This window comes from Lipophrys pholis (genome assembly GCF_963383615.2).
Source record: "Lipophrys pholis genome assembly, chromosome: 19".
In the NCBI taxonomy this organism is placed as follows: Eukaryota; Metazoa; Chordata; class Actinopteri; order Blenniiformes; family Blenniidae; genus Lipophrys; species Lipophrys pholis.
The window spans coordinates 6,096,255-6,120,195 of NC_137647.1; the positions used below are offsets into that span (position 1 = coordinate 6,096,255).

At 44.1% G+C, this 23,941-nt stretch overlaps 1 protein-coding gene across 2 annotated transcripts in view; it reads left to right on the forward strand.

Annotated features, from left to right (window-relative positions):
• Positions 1-18,094, forward strand: part of LOC308124569 (RNA binding protein fox-1 homolog 2-like) — a 53,268-nt gene extending 35,174 nt beyond the window's left edge. For both annotated transcript variants that reach the window (XM_080487641.1, XM_080487642.1), the window contains 7 exons: positions 8,552-8,639; positions 9,868-9,924; positions 10,068-10,218; positions 11,383-11,425; positions 15,385-15,488; positions 17,753-17,828; positions 17,986-18,094. In XM_080487641.1, coding sequence (XP_080343767.1) covers positions 8,552-8,639; positions 9,868-9,924; positions 10,068-10,218; positions 11,383-11,425; positions 15,385-15,488; positions 17,753-17,828; positions 17,986-18,030 — 564 coding nt within the window. In that variant the 3' untranslated portion in view covers positions 18,031-18,094. The remainder of the gene's footprint in view (positions 1-8,551; positions 8,640-9,867; positions 9,925-10,067; positions 10,219-11,382; positions 11,426-15,384; positions 15,489-17,752; positions 17,829-17,985) is intronic.
• Positions 18,095-23,941: the final 5,847 nt, after the last annotated feature.

A 23,941-nucleotide genomic window follows, 5' to 3' on the forward strand; every position in this document is an offset into this window, starting at 1 on the left:
TGCGGCACTGGTCTGTGTGTGTGTGTGTGTGTGTGTGTGTGTGTGTGTGTGTGTGTGTGTGTGTGTGTGTGTGTGTGTGTGTGTGTGTGTGTGTGTGTGTGTGTGTGTGTGTGTGTGTGTGTGTGTGTGTGTGTGTGTGTGTGTGTGTGTGTGTGTGTGTGTGTGTGTGTGTGTGTGTGTGTGTGTGTGTGTGTGTGTGTGTGTGTGTGTGTGTGTGTAAATGATTTCGTGGTCACACAATGCTACTACAGTTGTAAATATATAGTGACAGTTTAATTGTCGGCCTTGCGAAGGACTTGTCAAGAATAGATTGCGAAGGCTGAGCAGGTAAAAAGCCCGGAGTGGCTTCATCCACTGCATGTTCATTTTTCCAGCATTTTGTCACGTTTGCATTAACTGCCGACTTTGTCGATCTGATCAAGGCCCCGTCTGGACGACGATGTTCTCAAGTGAAAGCGAAAATCCGTTTTACTGAAAATGCAACTTTTTGAAAATGGCTCCCAAGGTGGAACTTAGCGAAAACGCTCTGATTCCATGGAAACGAAGGGAAAATGCAACTTTTTCTAGGACGCTGCTACCGCCGTGCATGCACGCCACGGCCGCAATAAATAGTTCTTCTAGAGATGGACAGTAACAACAATGTTTGCCTCCAGAGTGTCATGACTTCCAGTCCATGTTCTCTTAGGAACTTGGTAGTTTTGTAGTCGAGAGTCACAGTAACAACTACTCCACTAGAATGTCTGTGTACTCCCATTGTTATGTGCTTGTGTAGTTTCATCACAAAAAAAACTATCAAATGCAAACCGTGTCGTGCAAACGGGGCCTCAAACATGGTCAAATTAGAATTTTGTTGCCCCTTTAAAGTTCCTTGCAGTTTTCTGAAGTTTGCATTTGAAGAATTTTTTTGAGCGACGTAGCTTATCATCTTTGGAACAACTAAAACTTTCGGAATATTTCTTGATTCATTGATTTGACTTGTTTATTCGCCGTTCCGCTTTAAATACACGGTTTACTGGAGTCCTCAGATTTCTAGGCATCAAATCTATTTTTTAAACACATAACTTCATTCATCTGGCAATGAAAGCCAAGTTTTATTCTAATAAAATGCGGGAGTCCTTGAGCTTCGTGCTGATAGAAAATATAAGACCAAAACAAGACGGACTCTGAGCAGAGGATTTTACTGATCGCTTGACTCAGATTGCGGGTAAAAAAACTCCTTTTAATAGCGGCTATACGTCTGATTTCTTCAATCTCCATAATATTCCACATTTAGTAGTCAATTTCAGTTTTATTAGCTTATTAAATTCAGTCATTCCGGCCTACTTTTGCCGAGATTTGTCGGGAATGGATCCAGGGAAACGTGCTTCCAGGTTTTATGGAGAACAGGTGGTGTCACCTTGGTGCCATCGCTGCCTCGTAGTACTTTGGGGGGGGGGGGATCTCAGCTGAGTTAGCAGCACAAATCTGCACTGCTCCAAACAAGTAATTCTAATTGGATTCTAGTTAAGTAGGGAGAGAGCGAGAGAGGAAGAGAGAGACCTCACACCTCCACAGAGACCATATTGGACCCTACAGGCTCCCATTCACCAGCTCCCGCTCTGCGATTGTGTGTTTGCGGTCGATCTGTGTTGCGGGAGTGTTACTGGAAGTGATGGCTCCTCCGCAGCGCAGAGTTTTAGTCAGATATTTCAGCGCGGACTGGCTTAGGTGTGTGTTTGGTGCGTGTGTGTGGTTCGTAACCCTGCATGCAAACAGAGGAGGGAGTTTTGGGGGGGGAGGGAGGGAAAGCAAAGAAGCGCCATCATGGCTGCATGAAGGATGTGTGTGTGGTGAAGAGGATGAGAAGGAGTCGTGCCTGTGGTTGTGCATGCCTGACCATGCATATTCTCATCAGCCGGTGCAGCCGCCACACACTCCTCTCCGGGACTCGGTTTGGCCTTCAGCTCATTCGGCCTTCAATCAGTCGTTTACACACACGCACACACACACACACACACACACACACACACACACACACACACACACACACACACACACACACACACACACACACACACACACACACACACACACACACAGTGAATCTCTCCAGCGGAGACGGTTTGAGTTCATTGATTGAACTTGATTGTGGGTTCTCGGATTGGCCTGAGTTGAAGGCTTACCTGCCTCCCTTTGTCTCTCCGCTCCCCCCCTCCTCCTTCCTCCTTCCTCCCTCCTCCTCCTCAGCCCAGATTCAAGATTGAATTGATGCTGTTTTGTCATCTGAGCTTTTTATTTTTTAATTTGCATGACTAAATGAACGAATGAAAACGTAAACATATCCACGTATGGGATTTTTTGCTCTGTGTGTGAGTAAGAATGAAGATGAAGCCGGAAAAAGAAAGGGGGAAAGAAAGTTTGCACTTTTCCCTTTTCGGCACTCTTTGTGATCTTTGTTTGTGTGTCGACTCCATTTCTGTCTCTCCCATCCTCTCCTCGCCAGTCAAGTCCGTCTCTGTCTCTGTGGTTGTTTTTCTAATTTTAACACTCGTCTTTATTTATTTTTTTAACTGTCATCTCTACCCTATTATGTTTCCGTTTTATCACCAATCTACTTTTTAGTTTTTTTATTTTTATTGTTGGACTTCTGCTTCAGTTTATGGTGACTGGTTTAAAAAATAACAGGAAATTGAATAGTCGCTCTGCCCACAGGCGGCATTCAGACACACACTCGTCTCGTTGTGGATTAATGGTACCACACAGGAATGAGTCTCTACTGCAATATCTAACAAAAAAAAAAAAACATGTTTTCCAATTCTGCTGATATGTTGGAGAGTGGTGTGAATTTTCTATCTGCTTTTCCTACTTTTTCTTTGGAGATGTGCACTCAATTATCTGGATTTTTTTTGGGGGGGGGGGCGGGGGGGTTGTTAAGGCAAGGTTGCCCCATATCTTCATGTTGACTAGATGACGGGTTACAACGATGATCAGAGCATCCTCTCACCTTTCTTCCTCCTCTTTCTCTCTTGTTGTGTTCTGAGCTGTACCACTGCTGCTGTCAGGGGGGGTCGACGAGGGAGGTTGGGGGGTTGTGGTGATGGTGGTGGTGGGGAGGGGGTGGCATTCAGGTTTCTTTTGTTCCTGGGGTTATTTGTTCCTTTTATTTATTATATTTTTTCTGTTTCCCTGACGACTTCTGTGTGTTGTTGTCAGTCTCCACGGTAACCACTCGCTGTTTCTGCGGCAACGGTAAGTTGTGTACAAACATCTTATCACTGAACTGATCCCCTCTCCCCACCCACCCTTGATACGGCCATTAGATGCAGTTTAATCTTTTTTTTTCTCTCTTTTTTTTTCTTGTTATCACACCTCATAGTTTTAGTTTTCAGGCCCATGCAGTGTTAATGCCTTAGAAAACTATGGTATTATGTAACTTTACAGCACAGAGCGCAGTATCACAGACACACAGGCAGATGGACAGAGGCATCTTTCAGCAGACTGGATCTTCTAGCAGTAATATCTTCTACACCCCCCACCCCCACCCCACCCTTTCTCCCTCCCACCACGTCATTAACACCTCACTGGGAATGACCGAATGTAATCACCCTCCTCAATGCAATGACACGGCTCTCTACAATCCATCTGATTAATTCTGCATCGGACTCAATGTGTACAGTATTCATCCTCTCGATTAATAGAAATCAGCAGAAATGATACGAAGCTTTGCTCCCTGTTGCTGCCTTGCGATTGCTTTTGAGTGAATGCAGGGCCGCGGGGCAAATAAGGCTGCTCTGATTTTTTTGAAGTTCTCTTTCTTTTTTTTAATTCATTTTACTGACCTGCCTGCTTTTGGCTCACTACATTTGACAATTTTTTTCTTTTTTCTTTTACCCCCCCCCCTCCCCAATTGGACACAGCGTGCATTTGAAAAAGTGTGCGCCAACACATCACAGATGTAGAGAAAGTTCATACAAGTTGAAGGCCGATGCTCAACATGTGGCCAGCCGGCATGTTGGCACACCGCAGAGCAGACTGTTAAACCTCTGCCAGTCTCCACCGCCAAGACTAAGGCAGGCCCTCCCTAAAGTAACACACCATTGTGCTCTCAGATAGTCAGATTTCCACAACTGTATGTACGTCTAGAAATGAAGCTGCTCCAGATCTGGTCCGGGCTGCACCAGTTTTTCAGGGATTCTCTTTAAAGAATGAATACAAATTTGTTTTTCCAATTGGTGATTTACTACACTGGGTTGCACCTTTAAAAGTTTTCCATCTGTGTTAAATCACTCCATAAACAGGCTGAAGTTTGTTGGGAGGTTTTTGTGGGGGGGGGGGGTTGGCACAGCATTTGATAGTCTTGAGGTACGTTATCACATGAATGAATAAATTTCTCCTGGATTTAACTGCATTTTGTGTAATTATTGCAGTTATTACTTGTTTATTGGGCCAGTTTTAACAAAAGAAACTGATTTGTTGCACTTTTATGAGACTTTGTTCATTTAACATTGAAACTTTATGCTCCCCAAAAATGAGCCATTACTCAATGTGATAATCTGCGTTCTGCAAATTACAAAAACCGCCGCACAAGTGTTACTTGTTTACTTGATTTTTTTATTTTTGTTTTAATTGCCTACAAAATGTGGGCTTTCTTAATGTTGAGGAAGTGGTTATTGTAGCTCTTAAACTAGACGGCAAAAAACACACACAAAACCACTTATGTTATTAACAAAATACTGTTTGAACAGAGAATTTCCTGTTGCTTCATAGTGTAAAAATGTTCAGAGATAACGTCTGTTAAAATCATTGGTGAAAAGGCTTTTTAAAAAAAAAAAAAAAAGTCTTCGTTCACAATTCCCTATTTTTCCTTGAAGCTAATTCTTTTTATGCGATTCCTTTGACTCAACATGGTCTTCTTGACTCTTAACTGCACCCTGGTGTAAATGTATAATCTTTGTTTTATTGTTCACACTCATAAAGACTGATTCTATTCCACAAATGGCCTTTTTATTTCTGAAGCGACTGGAGAACCTCTGCATCAGGATTTCACTGTGGCTGCACAGTGTCAAAGATTTCTCATTTTATTGTGCCCGACTTTATATGAAGCGCCGAGCTTCTTTACGATATAGATGACTGATTGCTCGAAATCTTCTGGAAACACAGTGTCTGCTACTGCATCAGCAATGAATGCAGACGGTTTTTATTCCGGTTGTGGAGGTTTGAATGCAGAGAATTTAGATTTCACCCCTAAAAGTTAAGTTAGGTAAAAATAAAGCTATTTAAGGCCCGTTTATGACAAAATCACGACAATTTGACGATTATATCACCACCCATGGTTCATTCTTGGTTTATTTAATCCAGTTTGTTTGGTGCAAACCCCCCCCCCCCCCCCCCTTTTTTTTTCTTTCTTTTTTTTAATGTGCATGAATAAAAAAGTGTTGAGTGAATGAAGAGCTGGTGCAGCCGACTCCTCCAAATCAGCCAGTGCTGTGTCACCATATGCATCTCTAAACCGATATGGGGTTTACCTTGCTGTTTTTTTGGGTCTCTATTACGCTGTCGTTTTGTTTTTCCTCTTTTGGTTTGGTCTTCTTGTAGTGGACTGTCTGTGCATTAGTAGTCGTAGTAGTAGTCGTACTGGTAGTGTACTCGGTTTGTGACACACAGTTTTAATGCCTGGCCTAGTGTCTCATGTTTATTTTGTTTTTCTCCTTTTGTTGGGAATGAGGACTGCTCTCTCTCTCTCTCTCTCTCTCTCTCTCTCTCTTTCTCTCTGACTCTCTCTCTCTCTCGCTCTCTCTGTTCCCTCCATCCTTTGGTGCTCTGTTTCTCAACCCACCACACATAATGAGATTTTTCAGGAGAATGGTCACCAAATCTAATTGCTTTATTTGAATGATGCACCTTGGTATATATGTTTTTGTTTTCTCAGTACTTGTTGATAGTTTTTCTTTTTGTCGTGTGTGTTTTGCTCATGTGAAACTTTCTCCCCTCTTCTCCTCTTTGTCCTCACTTCATCGATACGTTCTCCTGTTTTTTGTAAATGGACTGGCTCTGTCTCTTTACTTCTCACCTGCATCCCTTCCTCTTTAACCGACCTGTCCCATCCTCCTGTCCTCTGTGTTCGATGTGGGAGTGCTACGATTGTTTTGATTGGTCTCTATGCTGCATCCGACGCTTGCTGATTGGCTGATTTCTTTCTTCTTCTTCTTCTTTTTTATTTTTGAGTTTGTTACTCACTCTTGGTCATGTGATGCGCCCATATTTGGCTGCGTGTAATTTCTTGTCTTTATATGATTATTAATTTTGTCGGAACAAATGTTTTTGCACCCCCTCTTTCTCTCCCTCTCTTTTGTATTTTGTTTATTTCTTTTTAGGTATGTAAACCCCACAAGTTTGGTTTCATATGGAAATGTGACTTCATTTCGTCCGGGTTTTTTATTTATTTATATATATATATATATACAAACTGTCCAGGCTGGACTTGGGAGGGCAAAAGTGGGATGAGAAATGATGAATGTTTTATTAATCATTAACACTTTTGGACTTGCCTTCCATATTTGTCTGTTGATTTGCATGTATTCCTGTCAACCAGTTTCATTACTTACACATACACTTCACAGTTTATCTTGATATTGTTGAAATCTATTAAAGTCACTGATTGCCACTCCACTGAATGTTAGAAATAAATCAAAACATAATAGGACTTCTTCACTTCACAATAACCACCTTTAGGTGCCCATATTTTACAATTTCCAGCTCACAAATCTCTTTAAATATCATTGCTGCCTGTCAAATCCGTTAAAATGCTCCCTACACGCCGTCATTTCCCGCGATTTCCTTGCACAGTGTTATCTGCAACAATAATGCAGTTAGGCTGTTTAGGACAAACTGGACAAGGAAGAAATGCAGCAGTTAACGTTAACGCCTGATCACTTACGTGTTAAAGGGTTTATTTAAAATATCAGTTCCACTAAAAATTGACTTTGTGTTGAGATTGAGATGTTTGTGCAAATACAGATATTTTTTATCGCGTATACTCTGCGCCACAACATCAACAAAAACGTTGAATTCAAACGCTATTATGGTACTATTTTACTAGATCTGCGTTAAGTGTGTAAAAGCCTCTCTTTCATCAGAGCGGCGTCATCAGCATACACCACTACCCTCTCCGCTGTTAAAAGAAGTTACTAGTCAGCTCCCCCCACCCCCCACCCCCCACCCCCGGGACAAATCTGCTCCGAATTTCACCGTGTTGTAGAAATTAAAATTAGACTCATTAACTCGATTTAGATTTCCGAATGTTTCCACTCAGTCACCCGCGGACAGTTGTGTCAGATAGCTAGCGAGGGGAAAAATGAGGTAAACCTCATTTCCATCTGAATGAAGCTTCTGCAGATAAAGAACATGACTCACTGAGGGAAGCAATGTGAAACGCACTCTCGGCCCTAATGGTCTTCTAAATGGGAGTGCGACGCGTACGTGCACACGAGCACTCTCGTTCCTCCGTCTTCCTCCCTCCTTTGTCACACACAAGCGCACACTCTCTGCTCATCTCACCAAAAGGTCATTAATCTTTAGCTCGCCACACAGTCGAATGTGCGACCCCGCCAGCACACTTGGACAGTGTCGGTTATTACAGAGAGCTGAAATCTCCTTCTCTTAAAGCCCATCAAAGGAAGATGAGGATAGATCAAGGGACCGGAGAGGGAGCCTTTGAAGCTCAGAGAGGAGATTTTCAGCCATCTTGGATTTGAAAGGGCCTAAGCGTTAATGTGAAATGTCAGCGAGCACGCACAGTCCATGCACACCGGACTTAAAATTACACAATACTTTCACCTGAGCATGCCACAGAAGAAGCACAGCTTAGTCGTCGTCCCCCCCCTGCCTCCCTCCAACCCGAGCCTCCTTTTATGTGCACATCTGCAGCAAAACCCACCCATGGCACCCCTTAGCAGCTCCCCATAATGAATCACCAAATCTCTAATGGGCCACTTGCTTTATATTGCATGATGACTAAAAGAAAAATCCCCCCCTAACAATCTTCACAAACACGCACAGTGACACAAAATAGAGACGCCACAGAGAGAGTCGGCGAGCCGTGTCACCAGTGAAGTATTGCGCCGCTGCCGCCGATGTTTTATCATTCTGCAGAGGTACACGTTCCTGTACGAGTGTGCGCAGCATTTAAACGTTCGATGTCAACAGAACAGGGTTTTTCTTTCTGCTCCGATGTCGTCGAGGGTGCAATTTGATCATAAAAACAAGGTTACGGGAACAAAACCACGTAGGCCTGGCAGAATTATTCTTTTGAAAAATGTGAATTGGCACAACTAAATGGACCGTGACTCTGATTCACGCCGGAGTACTCAATGACCCATTAACAGTAAATGAAGTGAAAGAAAAAATCATCCTTGTCAGTCGGAGCTGATCGTAGCAGCAGGCATGTTGAAAACAACACATATACATCAGCCTTGGCCTCGTGAGCTAGTGATCCACATTTGAGTCTGTGTGCTAGTTTCCTGTGCGGAGCTGTTGTGTCTGTTCCTCTGACGGTCTGCTCCTCCGTCCCCAGGTGAATAACGCCACCGCCCGGGTGATGACTAACAAGAAAATGGTCAGCCCCTACCCTAACGGAGAAGCTCTCAGCACGCTGCCCTATGGTAACAACCACAGCGACACGCACTAACAGCGCCCGTCTAATGATCCCGAACAGCGTGGCTACACAGGGAGCAGCAGCCACTGTTCCCGCTCTGTCATCTGCTGCTTGTTTGAAACACAAACCTGCTGCAGAGCGCAGGCAGACCCGAATCTAACATCTGTTCTGCAGCAACACGACAAGATAACACAGCTCTGTTGTACTTGTGTTCTTGGTGTATCAGTCATACTCATGTTTGGTTCCACACAGAAGAGTAAACTGCATCAGGACAGGTGCTGGAAAATACCAGATTTCTATATAACAATCATCGTCAGGTTGAGATTTAACCTTCGTAAGATCTTCCAGTTATTCTCAGTTTTTAGTTCTCATAATTGTATTAATTCCTTCTTATTTTATACCAGAGGTATTAAAACTGGTCCACACATCTAAACCTCAGAAAGATATTTGAAAGTGTTAAAAAACAAACAAACAAAAGAAAACTATTGTTCAATAAAGTAGTAGCTATTCCTCAATTGTCCACAAGGAGTGCTGTTGCTTTTGTTGAGCAACTAACAAAACACTGACTAGAACTGGACATTGACAAACAGCAGTGATGCAGTGAACAGAAGTGTTTTTTAATTATTTTGTGAAGCTTTTTGGGGATGAGTGACATTCATTTTTGTATATGATTTTTATATTATTTATTCATTTAATTATTGTCCCACTGTATTATTCTATTTGTCACTTTGTGGCAATTTTGAGAATTTATTTAATTAATAAGTATACAGAACATTTGAGTTTGACCTTGTTAAGAAAACATTATCTGTTTTATAGTCTTCAAAGATTGTGAAATTTGTGAATTATGAGTATTGTTTTTGCCCTAAATTCAGGAGAAAAATAGAAGTTGTTAATATTTTTAGATTTTTTATTTTTTTTTTTAAAGTGATTTTGCTTCACATGGCGGTATGCATGTTACCGGAATGAGTTTTGACACCTTTGGCTTTATACCATCAGTTCAAATGTTAAATTAAAGAAACTGCATACGCTAATGTCAGTGTTCAACAGATGAAAATTAAATGTAGGATCATACTTGTGTGTTCAATTTTACCAACATCAGTGAAACAAACACACACAAGTTAAATAATCATGAAATAAAATTCATACTGTTGAAATTCTGTCATCAGGTTCATGTTTGACTTTTTTTTTTTACCACCCTGGTAAATTGTCCTTTTCCTTCTGCGTGTGACCATCAGCAGGGTGGAAGTTGAGTCCTATGGTGGGAGCTGTGTACGGGCCTGAAATCTACGCAGGTAAGACCCCCGAACTCGTCTCCAGATCCACAGAATACTTAAGATTACCGGCACACCTCAGTTTGTCATTTACATTCCAGCGGCGCTTGTCCTGCGTTTTTGTCGCCGTCCCTCAATTCTCTGCATTCTGTCTTCCCCTCCAGTCCCAGGGTTTCCGTACCCTTCAGCTGCAGCCGCCGCAGCCACGACGGCGGCCGCCGCGTTCCGCGGCGCCCACCTGAGGGGCCGAGGCCGGCCCGTCTACAGCGCCGTGCGGGCGGCTGTGCCACAGCCCGCCATCCCTGCCTACCCTGGGTGAGGGGAAATCTGCCTCCCGACAAACAAACAGCTGTTCCCCTTCAGCCGCTTAGTGGCTCCTGTCAATTCTCCGGCTTTTACTGCACCGAGCAGTCTGGAAAGAGACGGATAAAAAAATAAAAATCGGTTCTGTTCGGTGCTTAAGCAAACCTATCGAGCAACACCTCGCGAGTCGCACTCCAAAATTCTGTTTGACCAGGTCGGTGTTTAACGCAGCTGTGCTCATTCACTCACGACAGGATTCACACTTCACTCTCTCCAGCGGTCCAATTGGCACATTGTCAGTCAGTTCACCGGCTATTCAGCCGAATATGACACACTGATGGGATTGCACCATTCAAGGTTCATTTGAATAAACACACAGATACCAGCGACAGCACATTAGCATAAACACACACACACACACACACACACACACACACACACACACATCGTCACCTTGTGCATAAATGGGCTGCAGTTTACCTCTTATGAGGTTTTTTTTTTTTTTTCCCAGACATATTAATCCCCTGGTTATGTTTACTGTGCATGCTGTTGTTGCTGTGCTGTGATGATTGGCTGTCGGGGTGGGGGATGGGTATGGGGGGGGGGGGGGGGGGGGGGGGGCTGCTGCGGCGTTCGGATCAAAGCTGCACTGACTGGTTAACATTGCCTCTTGCTACGACCACGTTCAAATTCAACGCTCAACAATGTGAAATTAGGGCGATGCGGGAAATACCTTGTCCATATCTGCTCCACTAAGCTCCACCCCCACCTCAAATACACGTTCCCTTTAGAAATCATGCAAGTCAAAAGTGGCCTTTATTGCTTTGGCTTCCAAGTATCGGGGGAACAATAGAAGTTAATGGTCTCATTTCAGTGCAACGATCCCCATGCGTGTGTTTATTAACGTTTCAAGTCGCAGATGTGGAGCTTAAATGGAAGTTGTATTTCCTCTGCATGCTGCATGGGTGTGAAATAACTTCTTTTTCTCTCTCTCTCTCTCTCTCTCTCTTTCTTTCTCTCTTTCATCTTTTTTTTTTTTTTTTGCTGTGTTTTGACCCTCCATCCACTGTTTTTTTTGGGACTGTGCACCCCCCCTCCCTCCCCCTCTTCCACCTCTACCATATCCTCCCCTCTTCCTGAATCTGCTCCCACTGCCCGACCTTCTCCCTCTCTCAGCGTGGTGTATCAGGATGGGTTTTACGGAGCTGCAGACTTGTATGTAAGTAAATTCACTTCCAGCCAACACATCAACTCCCCCCTCCCCACCCTCCCCCTGACCCCTCTCCCTCCCTCACGACTCTCTCCTGCTCTTTTGTTTTTGTTTTTTTGTTTTTGTCGTTTTCCTCTGGGGGTGATTCTGCATGTGCGTCCAGTCATGCGCTGCACAGAGCTGCCTGCATATTGGTGAATCCACGATGAAGAGCTGTCTAAAAGCACAACATGCCACAAATTTGCACAAAAACCTTCCATCATGCCAGATGGTTCATGCCTGAAGGTTTTTTTGTTTTTTTCTCTCTCCTTTTTTATCGGCGTGACAAAAATGTGGGTTTGTACACTGGGGTCAAACTAGGCAGTGCTGATTTTAAAATAAAAATACGAGTTTAAAAAAAAAAAAAAAAAACCCCAGCTGTGACAGCACAGTGATAAGATCGAGGGTCTTGAACACCACTACAAAGGCTGCTCTGTAGGCGGATGCGGCAGAGTGCAGCAGAGCTTGTCAAGAAGCGTGTGTGTGTGCATGTGTGTGTGTGTGTGTGTGTGTGTGTATCCAGGTTGACAACGGCTGTTTCTGTTCTCTCTATAGACTAGTGTTTCAGGACTCAGTCCTTAGTCCCAGATTGCCTCAGGTAGGGTCAACTCAACACCAAACCCACAGTGTGCATTGTTGTTACTACTTCCTCTGATCCTATGAATCACCTTCTGATCTGGAACATGTTGTCTTTTAGTTGTTTATTATATCAAACAATACTACTGCTTTGAATTTTGCTGCGTTCTTCTACTAACTCACTGAAATGTGTGCGCTTTATTCCAAATGTGGGAAAGGGCTTTGTTTGTTTACTAAACTACTAAATAATACTCCGAGTGCATTTTTTATTTTTACCAGCCTGTTCAAAGGAGAGCCTGGTCTCTTTTTTTTTTTTTTTTTCTTCTTCTTCTTTGTTGCTGAGTTTTGGATGAAATTGCCTCCCTACTGTAGTTTATTTTTTTTCCGCTTGTCGGCAAAAATAACAATACAGCTTCAGTCAAATGTTTGCATACACTTGTCAGAGACGCAAAAGGTAAACAAGAGAAACAAATCCTTGCAAAACTCTGCATTTCCAACAGCTGTGCATGAGTTTTAATTGAATATAGAGAGTGAGACTGTAGGCCACTGTCATGTGGAGGCCCCCCCCCCCCCCCCAATGTGCTCAATTACCTTCTGTGACCGGGGGTCAACCAGCAGGGCTCCATCCATTGATCTTAATGACCAGGAGGGATCATACCAGGCCATTAAATCACAAATGCATTCAGGTGCAGGGTCGTTTGAGGTCTCTAATGCGAGTGATAACAGTTTGAAATCACTTCAGTTCCAGTGTGTCGGGCATTAATGGGATTATATCGCTCGGTTTGCGTAATCAACCAATCAGGATAATCATAACTAAAAGCATTTTTATGTGACTAGTTTGGCCATGGTTATAGCTAATCTTGATGAGGTATGCATGAATTGAAAATAAATGCAAAAAGGGGCCAAGAACAGAGCCTTGTGGAACACCACCATTTCAATGAGTTGTTTAAGCGACCAAATTAAGACTGAACAACAGAAAGAAAAAAAAACACATTTGTTTTAGGAAAAGCATAGGGTGCACTGATCCTTAACTATCCAGACAGTGAAAACTCGCCAAGGGAAATTAAACTTGTTGAAGCAGTGTGCAGCATGTCTAGGTGAAGCTGGGTTGACTTTTCACATCACAGAAAATGTTCGATTGCATTTTTTTTTTAAATATTTTTTTTTTTGTTGGGCGATTACCTACAATTATGTCTTAAACTCAAAATTGTAGGTTTGGTTCTCGTCTTCACATCAAGACTGAACAAAGGTGCAGCACATTGCAATGGAACAAACTGAGTCACCAACTCTAATTATACAACAGGCACAAAGCAACTTTCACTGAGATTTGTGCAAACTGGTGACAGTTGCTCCAGAAGTTGTCAAGATGGGGGGGGGACAGGAAATAAATTAATCTTTGTCTTTTCTTATCGGTTATTAACACGGCCTGCTGTAAAGTGATCACTGCATTGCCACGACTCACAGATACATTTCATGGAGAGGCTGCGCTGGATAGTAAACGTAAATCTATAGTCGAGGCTAAGCTTTCCCAACTGGCTCTGGTCATGAACGCTTAGATTAAATGATTGTATGAAGAATACAACTGTTTTTAATTTAATTAATTGCAATTTTTAATATAAATGTGACAAATATTTGCAGATTTATAATACAAATGTAATCTCGTTTAAACTTCACGCAGAAACCTCATAAAAGAAATGTTACACCTTCAGTTCCCGAGATAACAAGAACTCTCACCCCCCCCCCGACCTTGAAATCCTTTATATAAGAATATTCCAGAAGGATTGTTTCCTGGTCAGTTGAAATGAGATTGTAGTCATTAGTCCTACATGACAAGTGATGCTGCGAGGCGGTTTCTCTGCCAGTACAACTAGTGTGTTGTGGAAAGTGTGTTGAAATCCGTCCTGACAGCATCACACAAAGCAGCAGAATAAGGTAACAGCATATCGATCCTGCGGAGAAAATGGAGACGTGGCAGCAGCCGAGGAAGAGTGTGAGCGGGAGGATCAAAGCAGCGCTCTAGTTTTCATTCCCGACACGTCGGATCTTGAAGATGCGCGATATTAAATCAAGTTAGAATTCATTATGTGTACTAAATGAAAAGTTCCCTCTACAAGTGTATGCAAGGCGACGTCTGTGCTGTTTTGTTTGAAGCACAAATTGTTCCTCAAATTGGAAGCAATTAGAAATCCCTGTTGTCAATGCGGAGGCTTCGATCTCGCAGCGTGTGTCCAGTCGAGACGCTGAAACGGAGAACACGGTCTCTTCCTGAATTAACCGCCACCCGCAGGATGAAGCATGTGCTGATCAGCTGCTGCATGCAGGCGTTACTGTACCCCCCCCCCCCCCCACCCATCCTCCCACCCCTGTTATAACCCTCTTGCCCCCCCCCCCCCCCCCCCCCCCGCCCCGCCTCTGCTGTGTGTCCTGCAGGCGTCTCAGAGGATTGTCGGAGTGTTTCTGTTGTGCTTTGCTGTTTCTCTGCTCTGAGCAGGTCCAGATGCAGTGGGATGACGCGTTTCTGTTTTTGGTCTGAATTGTGATTTTTGGGGTCATGCATGCAGATCTCGGCGCGAAGCCACATCATCCTTGTCAGTCTAGACGTGTGTGGGTGTGTTTGTGTGTGACTCTTTTTTTTTGTTGTTGTTGTTGTTTTTTGTCTCCTACATCTTTCTGTTTTTCCTTTCTCTAAATTCATATGGAAAAGACACAAATGATTATAACAACATGCTGTTTTTTTTTTTTATTATTATTTTATTATTGTCTGTCACCACTGGGACACTCCAGCATCCATTAGTCTTCAGATTATAGTCGTCGTCCTCCTGAAATATCTTTTCATTCCCCGAATCTTCTGTCCTGACAACACCGCGAGGTTTCTATATGACCTCGGTCGTGTGAGCAGTTTGTCTTTCCCCTGTTTTTACCCAAACCTCCACCCTCCCCAAGAGCAACGATAATATGATCTAACTCAACTTCGACAGTCCAATTTCTTCCCTCTGTCTCACTGATAAAGCATTTCTAGTCCCACATTCAGCAACATGCCTCCTCTCCACATAGACAAATGCAATATTCTGGCAGATGCTGTTTTATCTAATGTAATAAATTACATTTTCTTTACAATAGAAAATAGGTTTTTTTCCCCTCATTTTTATCTGATGCAATATACTAGTGCAGTTGTTAAAAAAGTATGAGTGAAATATTTCACGCTGGAGTGTCTATTTTAGTATAAATGTCAGATTGTTGCATCTGTGGATATGTGGAGTCCCTCCCTCTCATGCACATGCCTTAGCTCAGGTGTTTCCTCCGTCAGAGGCATGTGACTCAGTCCTGTGGCGTGTGTGTGTGTGTGTCTCCAGGGAGGTTACCCTGCTGCTGCCGCCGCCGCTGCCGCTGCCTACCGCTACGCCCAGCCTGCGGCTGTAACCGGAGCGACTGCCGCCGCCGCCGCCTACAGTGACAGGTGAGGTCAAGCCAGGACGCAGCCGCCACCAGGTGTGGCCGTCGGGGACAAGCTTCAGTTTTATTTCTGTGTTTTTAGATAAATAACCTGAAGCGCAGGAATTCATTTTCAAAGTTATTCGGGAGGACGTTTCAGGATGGAGTGACGCTCTTATACAGAAACTCTAAAACAACAAACAACAGTTTAAGGCCCCCGTTTCCACGGCAACGTTTCAAGTGAAAACACATTTTGTTTTTTTGTTGACGCGCCACAAACATTAACACTTCGATTACGACAATCAACTATAAGCCCACCAAGTCCCAGCAGAATGTGGACTGAGAGTTGTGACCCGCTGGAGGCAAAGATTATCGTTACTGTGCGCCTACTGAGCATGTGCAGAACAGCTGTTTGCTACGGCAGTGGTGTGCATGCGCAGGAGCAGCGTTTTGGAAACGTTGCCCTTTCCCCTGTTCCACCTTGGCAGCGCTTTTCAAAAAGTTGCGTTTCACGTGACTCTGAGCACTGTTGTTGTGTAAAGTGACCCCCCCCCCCCCCAAAGTGCAAATAAAGTTTTTAGATTTTCACTTGCAGACGTGTAAACAGGGCCTATGTTTTGCATGACGACATAGTAACTCCTGATTCATCTCTGCTGACTCAATGGGATTTTACATTTCAGACTAGTCTGCTGGTCTTAAAAGGGAAAAGATGGAAATGTAGAATGAATTGTGCACATTTTTTTTTTTTTAAATTGTTGTTTTTGTTCTTTTCAAATATACCGCCTTTGTGTCGTTGGAACACCCTGATAAAAACCACAAAACATGTTGCCGAGGCCAAAGATGAGTGTAAACCGGTCTGACATCGATAGGCTGTCATGTTCCCGGATTCCAGCGTCTCTGTAAACGATGTTAAACTGGCCTGAAACCTGCCGCCTCGCTTTTGTCTTGTAGATCAAAATATGTACGGCTGAGCGGTTCGCAAGTTTGCGCTTCACTCATCTGAAGAGTTGTATTGGATCGAGTCACGCCGGCTCGTACGTTGCGCGGCCGAGTGAAAACAGCTCGAGGAAAACCGGCCCAAGTTGCGATTAGGAGGAAACGCAGAAATTACAAGCGGGTTTCACACTCAAAAGGTTCACGGTACATCTTCTCGGCGGTTCCAATATTTGTTGTGATCACAGGGCAAATACAACAACTCCGAGAATACAACGTGCAGGTTGTTTATTTAATGTCAGACTGCCGCTGAATGACAAAGCGCCGCGGTTGGGACTCTCCACGAATTCTCATGAGCTGTACAAAGTGTAATTCTGGATATTGGCCCAGTCAACCGTGAAGCAGGAAAATGGAAATAAGTCGAAGAAGAGCTGCAGAGATAAAGACGGCCTCCGTTACAGAAAAGGAGGAAATACTTTATTTCTTTTACAACTAAAAACTCTTTCTTGAACGATGGTTCAATGGATGTCGCTTTTAATAACTGATCATACTTTAGCCTGCTGCAAATGAAACACAGTTTTTATGTCGTTGCTGTACTTCAGTAGATATTTCAGGGATCTGTACTTGAGTATTATTGTCATGGCTTTGTTTTTTAAAAACAAAAGTCCTTCCAAAAAAAAAATAAAAATTCATTGGATTTCATAGTGTTTATTATGAAGCCTGGCCATTACCAGATTTTTAATTAAGAAACGATTTTAATCTGGTGCTACAATAACAACACTTCCACACGACAGTTATGTATCAATAAAAATAGAAAATCATTTTCTCATTATGCTTTTTTGCTTGATTACCTTTCACAGCCTGCACTTGTTTGCTGAAGTGACAAAAGTACTTTTATTTAAGTCGTTTTTAGACAAATTGCTGTTGAGGATCACAATACGTGCACTTTTTGTAAATTAGCGGCATGTGACAGTCATAATGAAGCACAACAGCCTCATGTTTACAGTTTGTCATAACCTAATTTTCTTTTATTACATTGACGACAGACTAGATGGTAGATTTGCTCAATACAGCCCCTTGTGGTAAACTGTGGTATTACATGATTAGACAAGCATGGGCGGTTTTAAGTACAAACACAGAACTTTCGTTACATTTTGATTGGGTCCGTTTGGGCACCCACTAGTGGCCCAACATGAAAACTACATCGTTTTCAGCATTTCTGTGTGAACAGACACTATTTTCAAAATGTTGACACGTCACTTGAAACGTCGTCGCTTAAACGGGTCTCGAATTGAGTCCCGTCCTATTCTTTAGAGTTTTGACCGGGCTGCTCCGTGTTGTTTGTTTGTTTTCCAGTTACGGGCGGGTGTACACCACGGATCCGTACCACGCTTTAGCTCCAGCTGCTGCTGCTTACGGAGTGGGAGCCATGGTGAGCGAGCCGACTGCAACACAAAACACCCAGAATATAAATGAGTGTAGCTTTTTGAAGAGGGCAGGTTCACAATACTTCTCTAATTGACAGCTTGTTCATGTCCCTCCTCCTTCCTCTACGCTGACGTCGCTGTTGTCTCCTCTGTGTCTTCCAGGCTAGTTTATACCGGGCGGGATACAGTAGGTTTGCTCCTTACTAAAAACCCACAAATCACACCCCAGGAATTTCACTCTGCTCCCAAACCCACTTTTCTTCTCAAGCTCCTGGTTCGGCCGGAGTTTCCCTCCATTTTTCTGCAGGCGGACTATAGTGAACAACACTTCTACTTTTTTTTTTTTTTTTTTTTTTTTTTCTTCTTCTTTTTTTTTCCATCTTGTGGTTGGAGAGGTCATTTGCCACATCATCAACCCAGACTATTTTTCTGTTCTCTTCTTTTTCTGCCGCTGACATGGAAACAATGACATGAAAAAAACAACAACAAAAAAAAAAGCAAACTGCCACACATTAAAAGCTGGAGCCTGCTACTTATGAACTGCCGGGGCACAATTTAGGATGGTTTTTAAAAACCCCCCCAAAAAAAAAGAACTTAACAAAACAAACACTACGGGGACCTGGAACGAGAGAGACTGCTTTTCCTGTGTGACCCTGCACAACACTACAAACTTTCTCCAAACTTCCTCCACTGCCCGATCAGCCCCCATCAGACCGACACTCCCGTTCAGAGCCAAGTTCCCTCCACAACTGTTCTGTTCTTTTTTTAATCTTGGCCTGCATGGAATACTACGACTGGCACAGCAAACGGAGAGAGAGGAAGAAAGAAAAAAAAAAAAAAAAAGGTACTTTTAAACACTACGATAATTTGGCGGTAGCAATCCGCAGCCAACCCTCTGGTTCTAGTTTAATATTGTGTAATAATAAGGAAAGAAAAAAAAAAATCAATAAAGACGCTCCTCATGCAGGAGATGTGGGACCGACTCTGGATTTGCAACGCTGGGATATCGAGAACATCTGACTGATTCAAACCACTCCGAACTAGTTCTCTAGTCAGTTTTTTTTTGGTTGTTTTTTTCACATTTCTAAACACCCCCCCACCCCCGCAGCAAAACAAACAAACAGAGAAATGTCTGAAAACGACAAAGAAGGAAAACACAAATGACTGTTGTTATTTTTTCTGCTTTACCTCAGTTTTTCCTCATTCGATGCTGCAGAAAACCACCGAAACAATTTGGAGCTCCGTTACTTTCGGCAGCGGAGCCGCTAATTTTGTCCACTTCGTACTGAGTGCAACACTAGGAACGGAGCCGCCGTCTCGTTTTCGGCTCCGGAACCCAACCACCCCCCACCCCCCTGGCCCATCCCTCACCCCTCCCTCACAGACTCCTCCTCGGCTGCTCGTAGTTCTTCTTCCAAACAGACTCTACACACTTCTTGGACTTTCTGCAGCAGACGGACGAAAACAAAACCACAAAACCACAAAACAAACTTATTTCAGCAACATGGGAGCAGCACCCACACGGTGAATCAATCATCTGCCAATCAGCCACCTGGGAGGAGGGGGGGGGGGGGGGGGGGGGGGTGTTGAGATGTTTATGCCTACAGGCTTCATTTGTGTGTGTGTGTGTGTGTGTGTGTGTGTGTGTGTGTGTGTGTGTGTGTGTGTGTGTGAGATCTCAACTCAGCAGCCGGTTTGAGCCCAGTGAAGCACATTGATACCAAGTAATTGCAGTCATGTAAAAAGAAGTGGTATTTCATTCCCAGTTTTCTATTTATAGTCACAGTTTTCACTAGTTGTCTTCATCCTTATGTAATTCTAAATCATCATCATCATCATCGTCATCATGCTCTCTGGGATTCAGTAGTTTTCTTTCGCCGGTGCGTCTGAAGGCGTCCAACATGAGGACTGCTCTCTCTGGTGTGTGTGTTTGTGTGTGTGTGTGTGTGTGTGTGTGTGTGTGTGTGTGTGTGTGTGTGTGTGTGTGTGTGTGTGTGTGTGTGTGTGTGTGTGTGTGTGTGTGTGTGTGTGTGTGTGTGTGTGTGTGTGTGTGTGTGTGTGTGTGTGTGTGTGTGTGTGTGTGTGTGTGTGTGTGTGTGTGTGTGTGTGTGTGTGTCACATCTCCATATACTCTCTGTCTTCTTGCTATTATTATATTATTATTTGCCTTTTTGGTTCCAAAGATTTCCTAAAGAAAGCACATTTTTGGTCCTGATGTATTTCTTATTTCTATGGTTGCCTTCATTTTAGCCTTTTTCTGTTGTTGGGTTTTTGTTTTGGTTTTTTTTTAATCTGTGGGCTGAAGCTGTATTTTGAAGTTCGCTGTCGCGGCGGCACCCTGGGAAAAGTCTTTGAAGCTGCGGCCACGAAAAGCCGCCGACGCCGCGCGTTTTGGGAATTTGGACCCTGCGAGGGGAAGCGTTTCCACGGAGGCCTCTCGTTTACGTCCTAACGCCCACAGTTCAGGTCGACGCTGCCGTGCTTGTGAAGCTTTCAGGGGAAGAGCTTGGGCTCGTGGAGGGGGAAGGAGCAGGAGGTCGCGCCGACGACCCGCGACACGTTCAACTCAGCCACCTCGCTAATTTATGGCCTGTCCTGTCCTGGGAGCTGCAGAGGTGTTTGTTACAGACGAGGGAAATCAGAGCAGACGCACAGAAAGACGCCAGAGGACGCGCTGTAATGCGGCCCTGCTGGGGAACGCCATTCTCAGTAAATTGCAGGGGGAGGGGGAGGGGAGGGGATGGGGGGGGGGGGGGGGGGTTTCCGAGACAATGTCGAAAGGGCCTGGCGGCCCAGCGGTGGCCACCTTTCGAACAATGGAACAACGTGTGGGCGGCGAGTCGTGGGACTTTGGTGAAGGTGAGATGCTGAGCCATTAATCACGAGCTGCCAGAGTAGCAACGTCCCCCCGCCGTCCTTCTTTCTTACTTTGTGTCCAGGGGGCGCGTACAGTGCGGCCGGGAGCCAAGAGATTCTGTATGATTGTGAAACCGTGTGCAGTAGGTCCGTTGAGTATTTCTTTGACGAACATTACCTCTTTTTTTTTTTTTCTTTTTGTCTTATTATTCCTTACAAGTATTATTGGAAGTGTTCCTATGCATGCCTTTGAAAGAGCCAGAGAGGGCGAGATCCTGAACTGGTGAGTTCAAATCACAATGATGGAGGATGGAGGAGGGTGGCGTTACAGGAAGTCTAAGTCTAATGCTGTGGTGATGGCGGCGAGGTGCTCGCCGCCTCGTAGGGGAGACGGGGAAGCGTAGCGGCTTCAGCGATTGGAGTCGTCTCCCCTCTGCCTCCGTGCTCGTCGTGGCGATCAAGTCCCCCCCCCCCCACCCCCCGTGGTCCGCTTTTATTCTGAAAATACAACCATAAGAACAATAGACCCTCCTGATGCGGGTTCCACTCGCTCTGAGTATTACCACGATCTGCTCATTAGCGGCGCCGCACCCTCGCTCATCGAGGCGGTGCAGCGGTCACCGAGCTTTCACTTGTTTTTTTTTTGTTGTTTTTTTGTCTCCGCTAATTCGGGGGCATCTTATTTTAGAACGAAGCACAGAGGTGTGCTTGTAAGAGCACGGAGAGCAGAAGCCACTGACCCCTGACCCCCTGCTGCAGCGTGCCGGCGTCCACCCGGTGGGAGATTTTTGTACAGCAATTAAATGAATGGGTTTGAATTGCATGTGAAGGTTGTTGTTTTTTTTGTTTGTTTGTTTGTTTTCCTGTTTTTTATAGTCGTCACATGCTTTCAAAATCTCATTTATCCAAGTGATGATTTCTTTTTTTCATAAGTGACATGTATTTTCTCACCATGTTTTATTTTTCCATCCTTGTGTCTACCTTCTGTTTATTCTCATTATTATTGAATGTATATAATAAATAAACAGTTTGGTTTTTAACCCTGGCCTCTGCATACTTTCTCTCGACTTTAACCCCGCTGCTCTCGCCGGGAGCTGATAGAGCATGTTCCCCGATAGTGCTCTTTCCTTCCCGTGATTGTCCCCGGCTTATCATCTTTGTTTCCCGTGTTTGGCCTGAGTGACGGCGACCAATCAGGGCAAAGTCTGGACAAAACCCCCTCCAACCACCCAGTGATAAAGAGGCAACGTTCTCTGATTAGACGCCTGAGAAGGTGGACGAAACTTCGCAGCAATTCAATAATGAACTCGCCGAGAATCACTTCTCCGCATTAGTGCGCACGAGTCGGATGATTGACGGAGGCAACAATGGCGCGCGATTAAAGGCGCTCGGCTGGGTCACGTTGACGTTGACTCTTCGACTCCACTCGCACGACAAAGCTCTTCTGCCACCTCCAAACTTTGTCGTCGCTGTCAGGGGTGGGTCGCCGGGAACAATCTGGAACAATCTTTAATTGCGTCTGGAGTTTAATGGCTGCAAATGGGTTGGATGTGGCAGGAAACCTCATATCCCTGTTAATTGCTCTAATGCACGAGAGGCCAATTGCCAATTTGATGGCACGCTCACTCTGAATAATTGAAGTTGGGCTAATTGGGGGGAATAGATTGAAGGGGGGGGGGGGGGGGTCACGACAGGCCACGGTGGAGCGAAAATAAACAAGTGTGGGACTGATCAAGTCGTCAGGAGTTTTGCTGCAGCATGAATTTAATCGTCTCTAACCTACAAAAGAAACTGCGGCGTCACAGAAAGGAGACACTCGAAGTAAAACTTCCTTCATCCCTGCAGTTCATTTCTTCTGGCTGAGCCTTTTCTTCTCATTCACTTCAGTTATGGCCTGATACGCCCCGATATTGCCCCCTGGTGGGGAAACCACGCTACTGCCGATTTGCGGCAGCTGCCTGGAGGTTTGACTCTCGATTCCGTTTGAGAGATCAATTGGCTGTTAACGCTCCTTATGTGCAGATAATAAGTGCAAGATGATACAGATTTTAAGTTGTAAGGTTTTATTAACTGAAAACATTTTTTTTTAATTTTTTTTACAAATCCGTGCAAAAATCAACATTAATATGTGTTGCATTGCATCTTTCTTCCTGTACATCAGTATAAGTGCAGGACTCTGCTGTAACTTTGCATATGAAGACGTTAATGAGTGATGGCAGCAGCCCTCCCACCGCGCCGACAGGACCCCTGTCCTGTCCTCCCTCCCGTCTCGTCTCATCTCGTCTCTCTCCTCCCCGTCCTTTCATCCATCCTCTCTGCTGCTCACAGATGCCTCTGCTCTGCTCAGCAGTTTGGCACCTTCGAAGTGACAGTTTCACACCTCCTCTATCACCTCAGGCCTATTATATACCATCTCAGAGTAGCACACAATGTGGATACAATACACACGCACACACACAAGAGACTCCTTTCCACTCAAAAACCTATGATGTGAGTTTCCTGACAGAAGAAAGGTGGATGTAACAGAAGCTCTCGAGCCTCGATGATGAAACTCAAGCAGATGAGTCACTGCCAAACCCGTTTCTCTGAATTTCCAGTGAAGAGAATTCACACTCGTCACTGGTGCATTTGAAATATTGTTTCTTGCAACTGTGAAGTGCATTTATTTACACACAATATTAGTAACGTACTGTGCCAAATGTGCCCATCAATCTGCAGGTGTGTGTGTTTTCATTACTGTACATAAGTGTTTTTGTGAGGACATCTTGACGTTGGATGTTCTTTGTCCCATTTTCTGGCTTTTCCCTTCATCAAACTCCATGCAATTTCATATTTGATTATAGAAGCAACGTTGATGCTGCAAAAGAGGTGTTTTCAATCGTCGGATCGAATCAATCACACTGACAGGAGGTGTTAATGTGTATTTCCCCTGTTGGAGAGTCTTTTTTTGTTTTTTTTTCTTTTCAAGCTATTACAAGACAATTTCCGCATGACAGTTACTCGTGCTTTTACTCTGGGAATGATTTGCAGTTTTCCCATTAAATCACAGTTAAACTGACTGTTTAGTGGAACCAGCTGGTGCGTGAATGCTGGATTCTATTGACTCTTTAAATTTCTCTGCACCATGTTTGCTCTTCTGGCTAAGCCTGAATCCATGAATGCAATTTTTTCCAACTACTTTCAGCAACCAATGAAAAGTTCTGAATTGGCTGGTTTGACTTCATGTTTTAAGCAGCTTAATCGCTCCAAAATCATGTTTCTT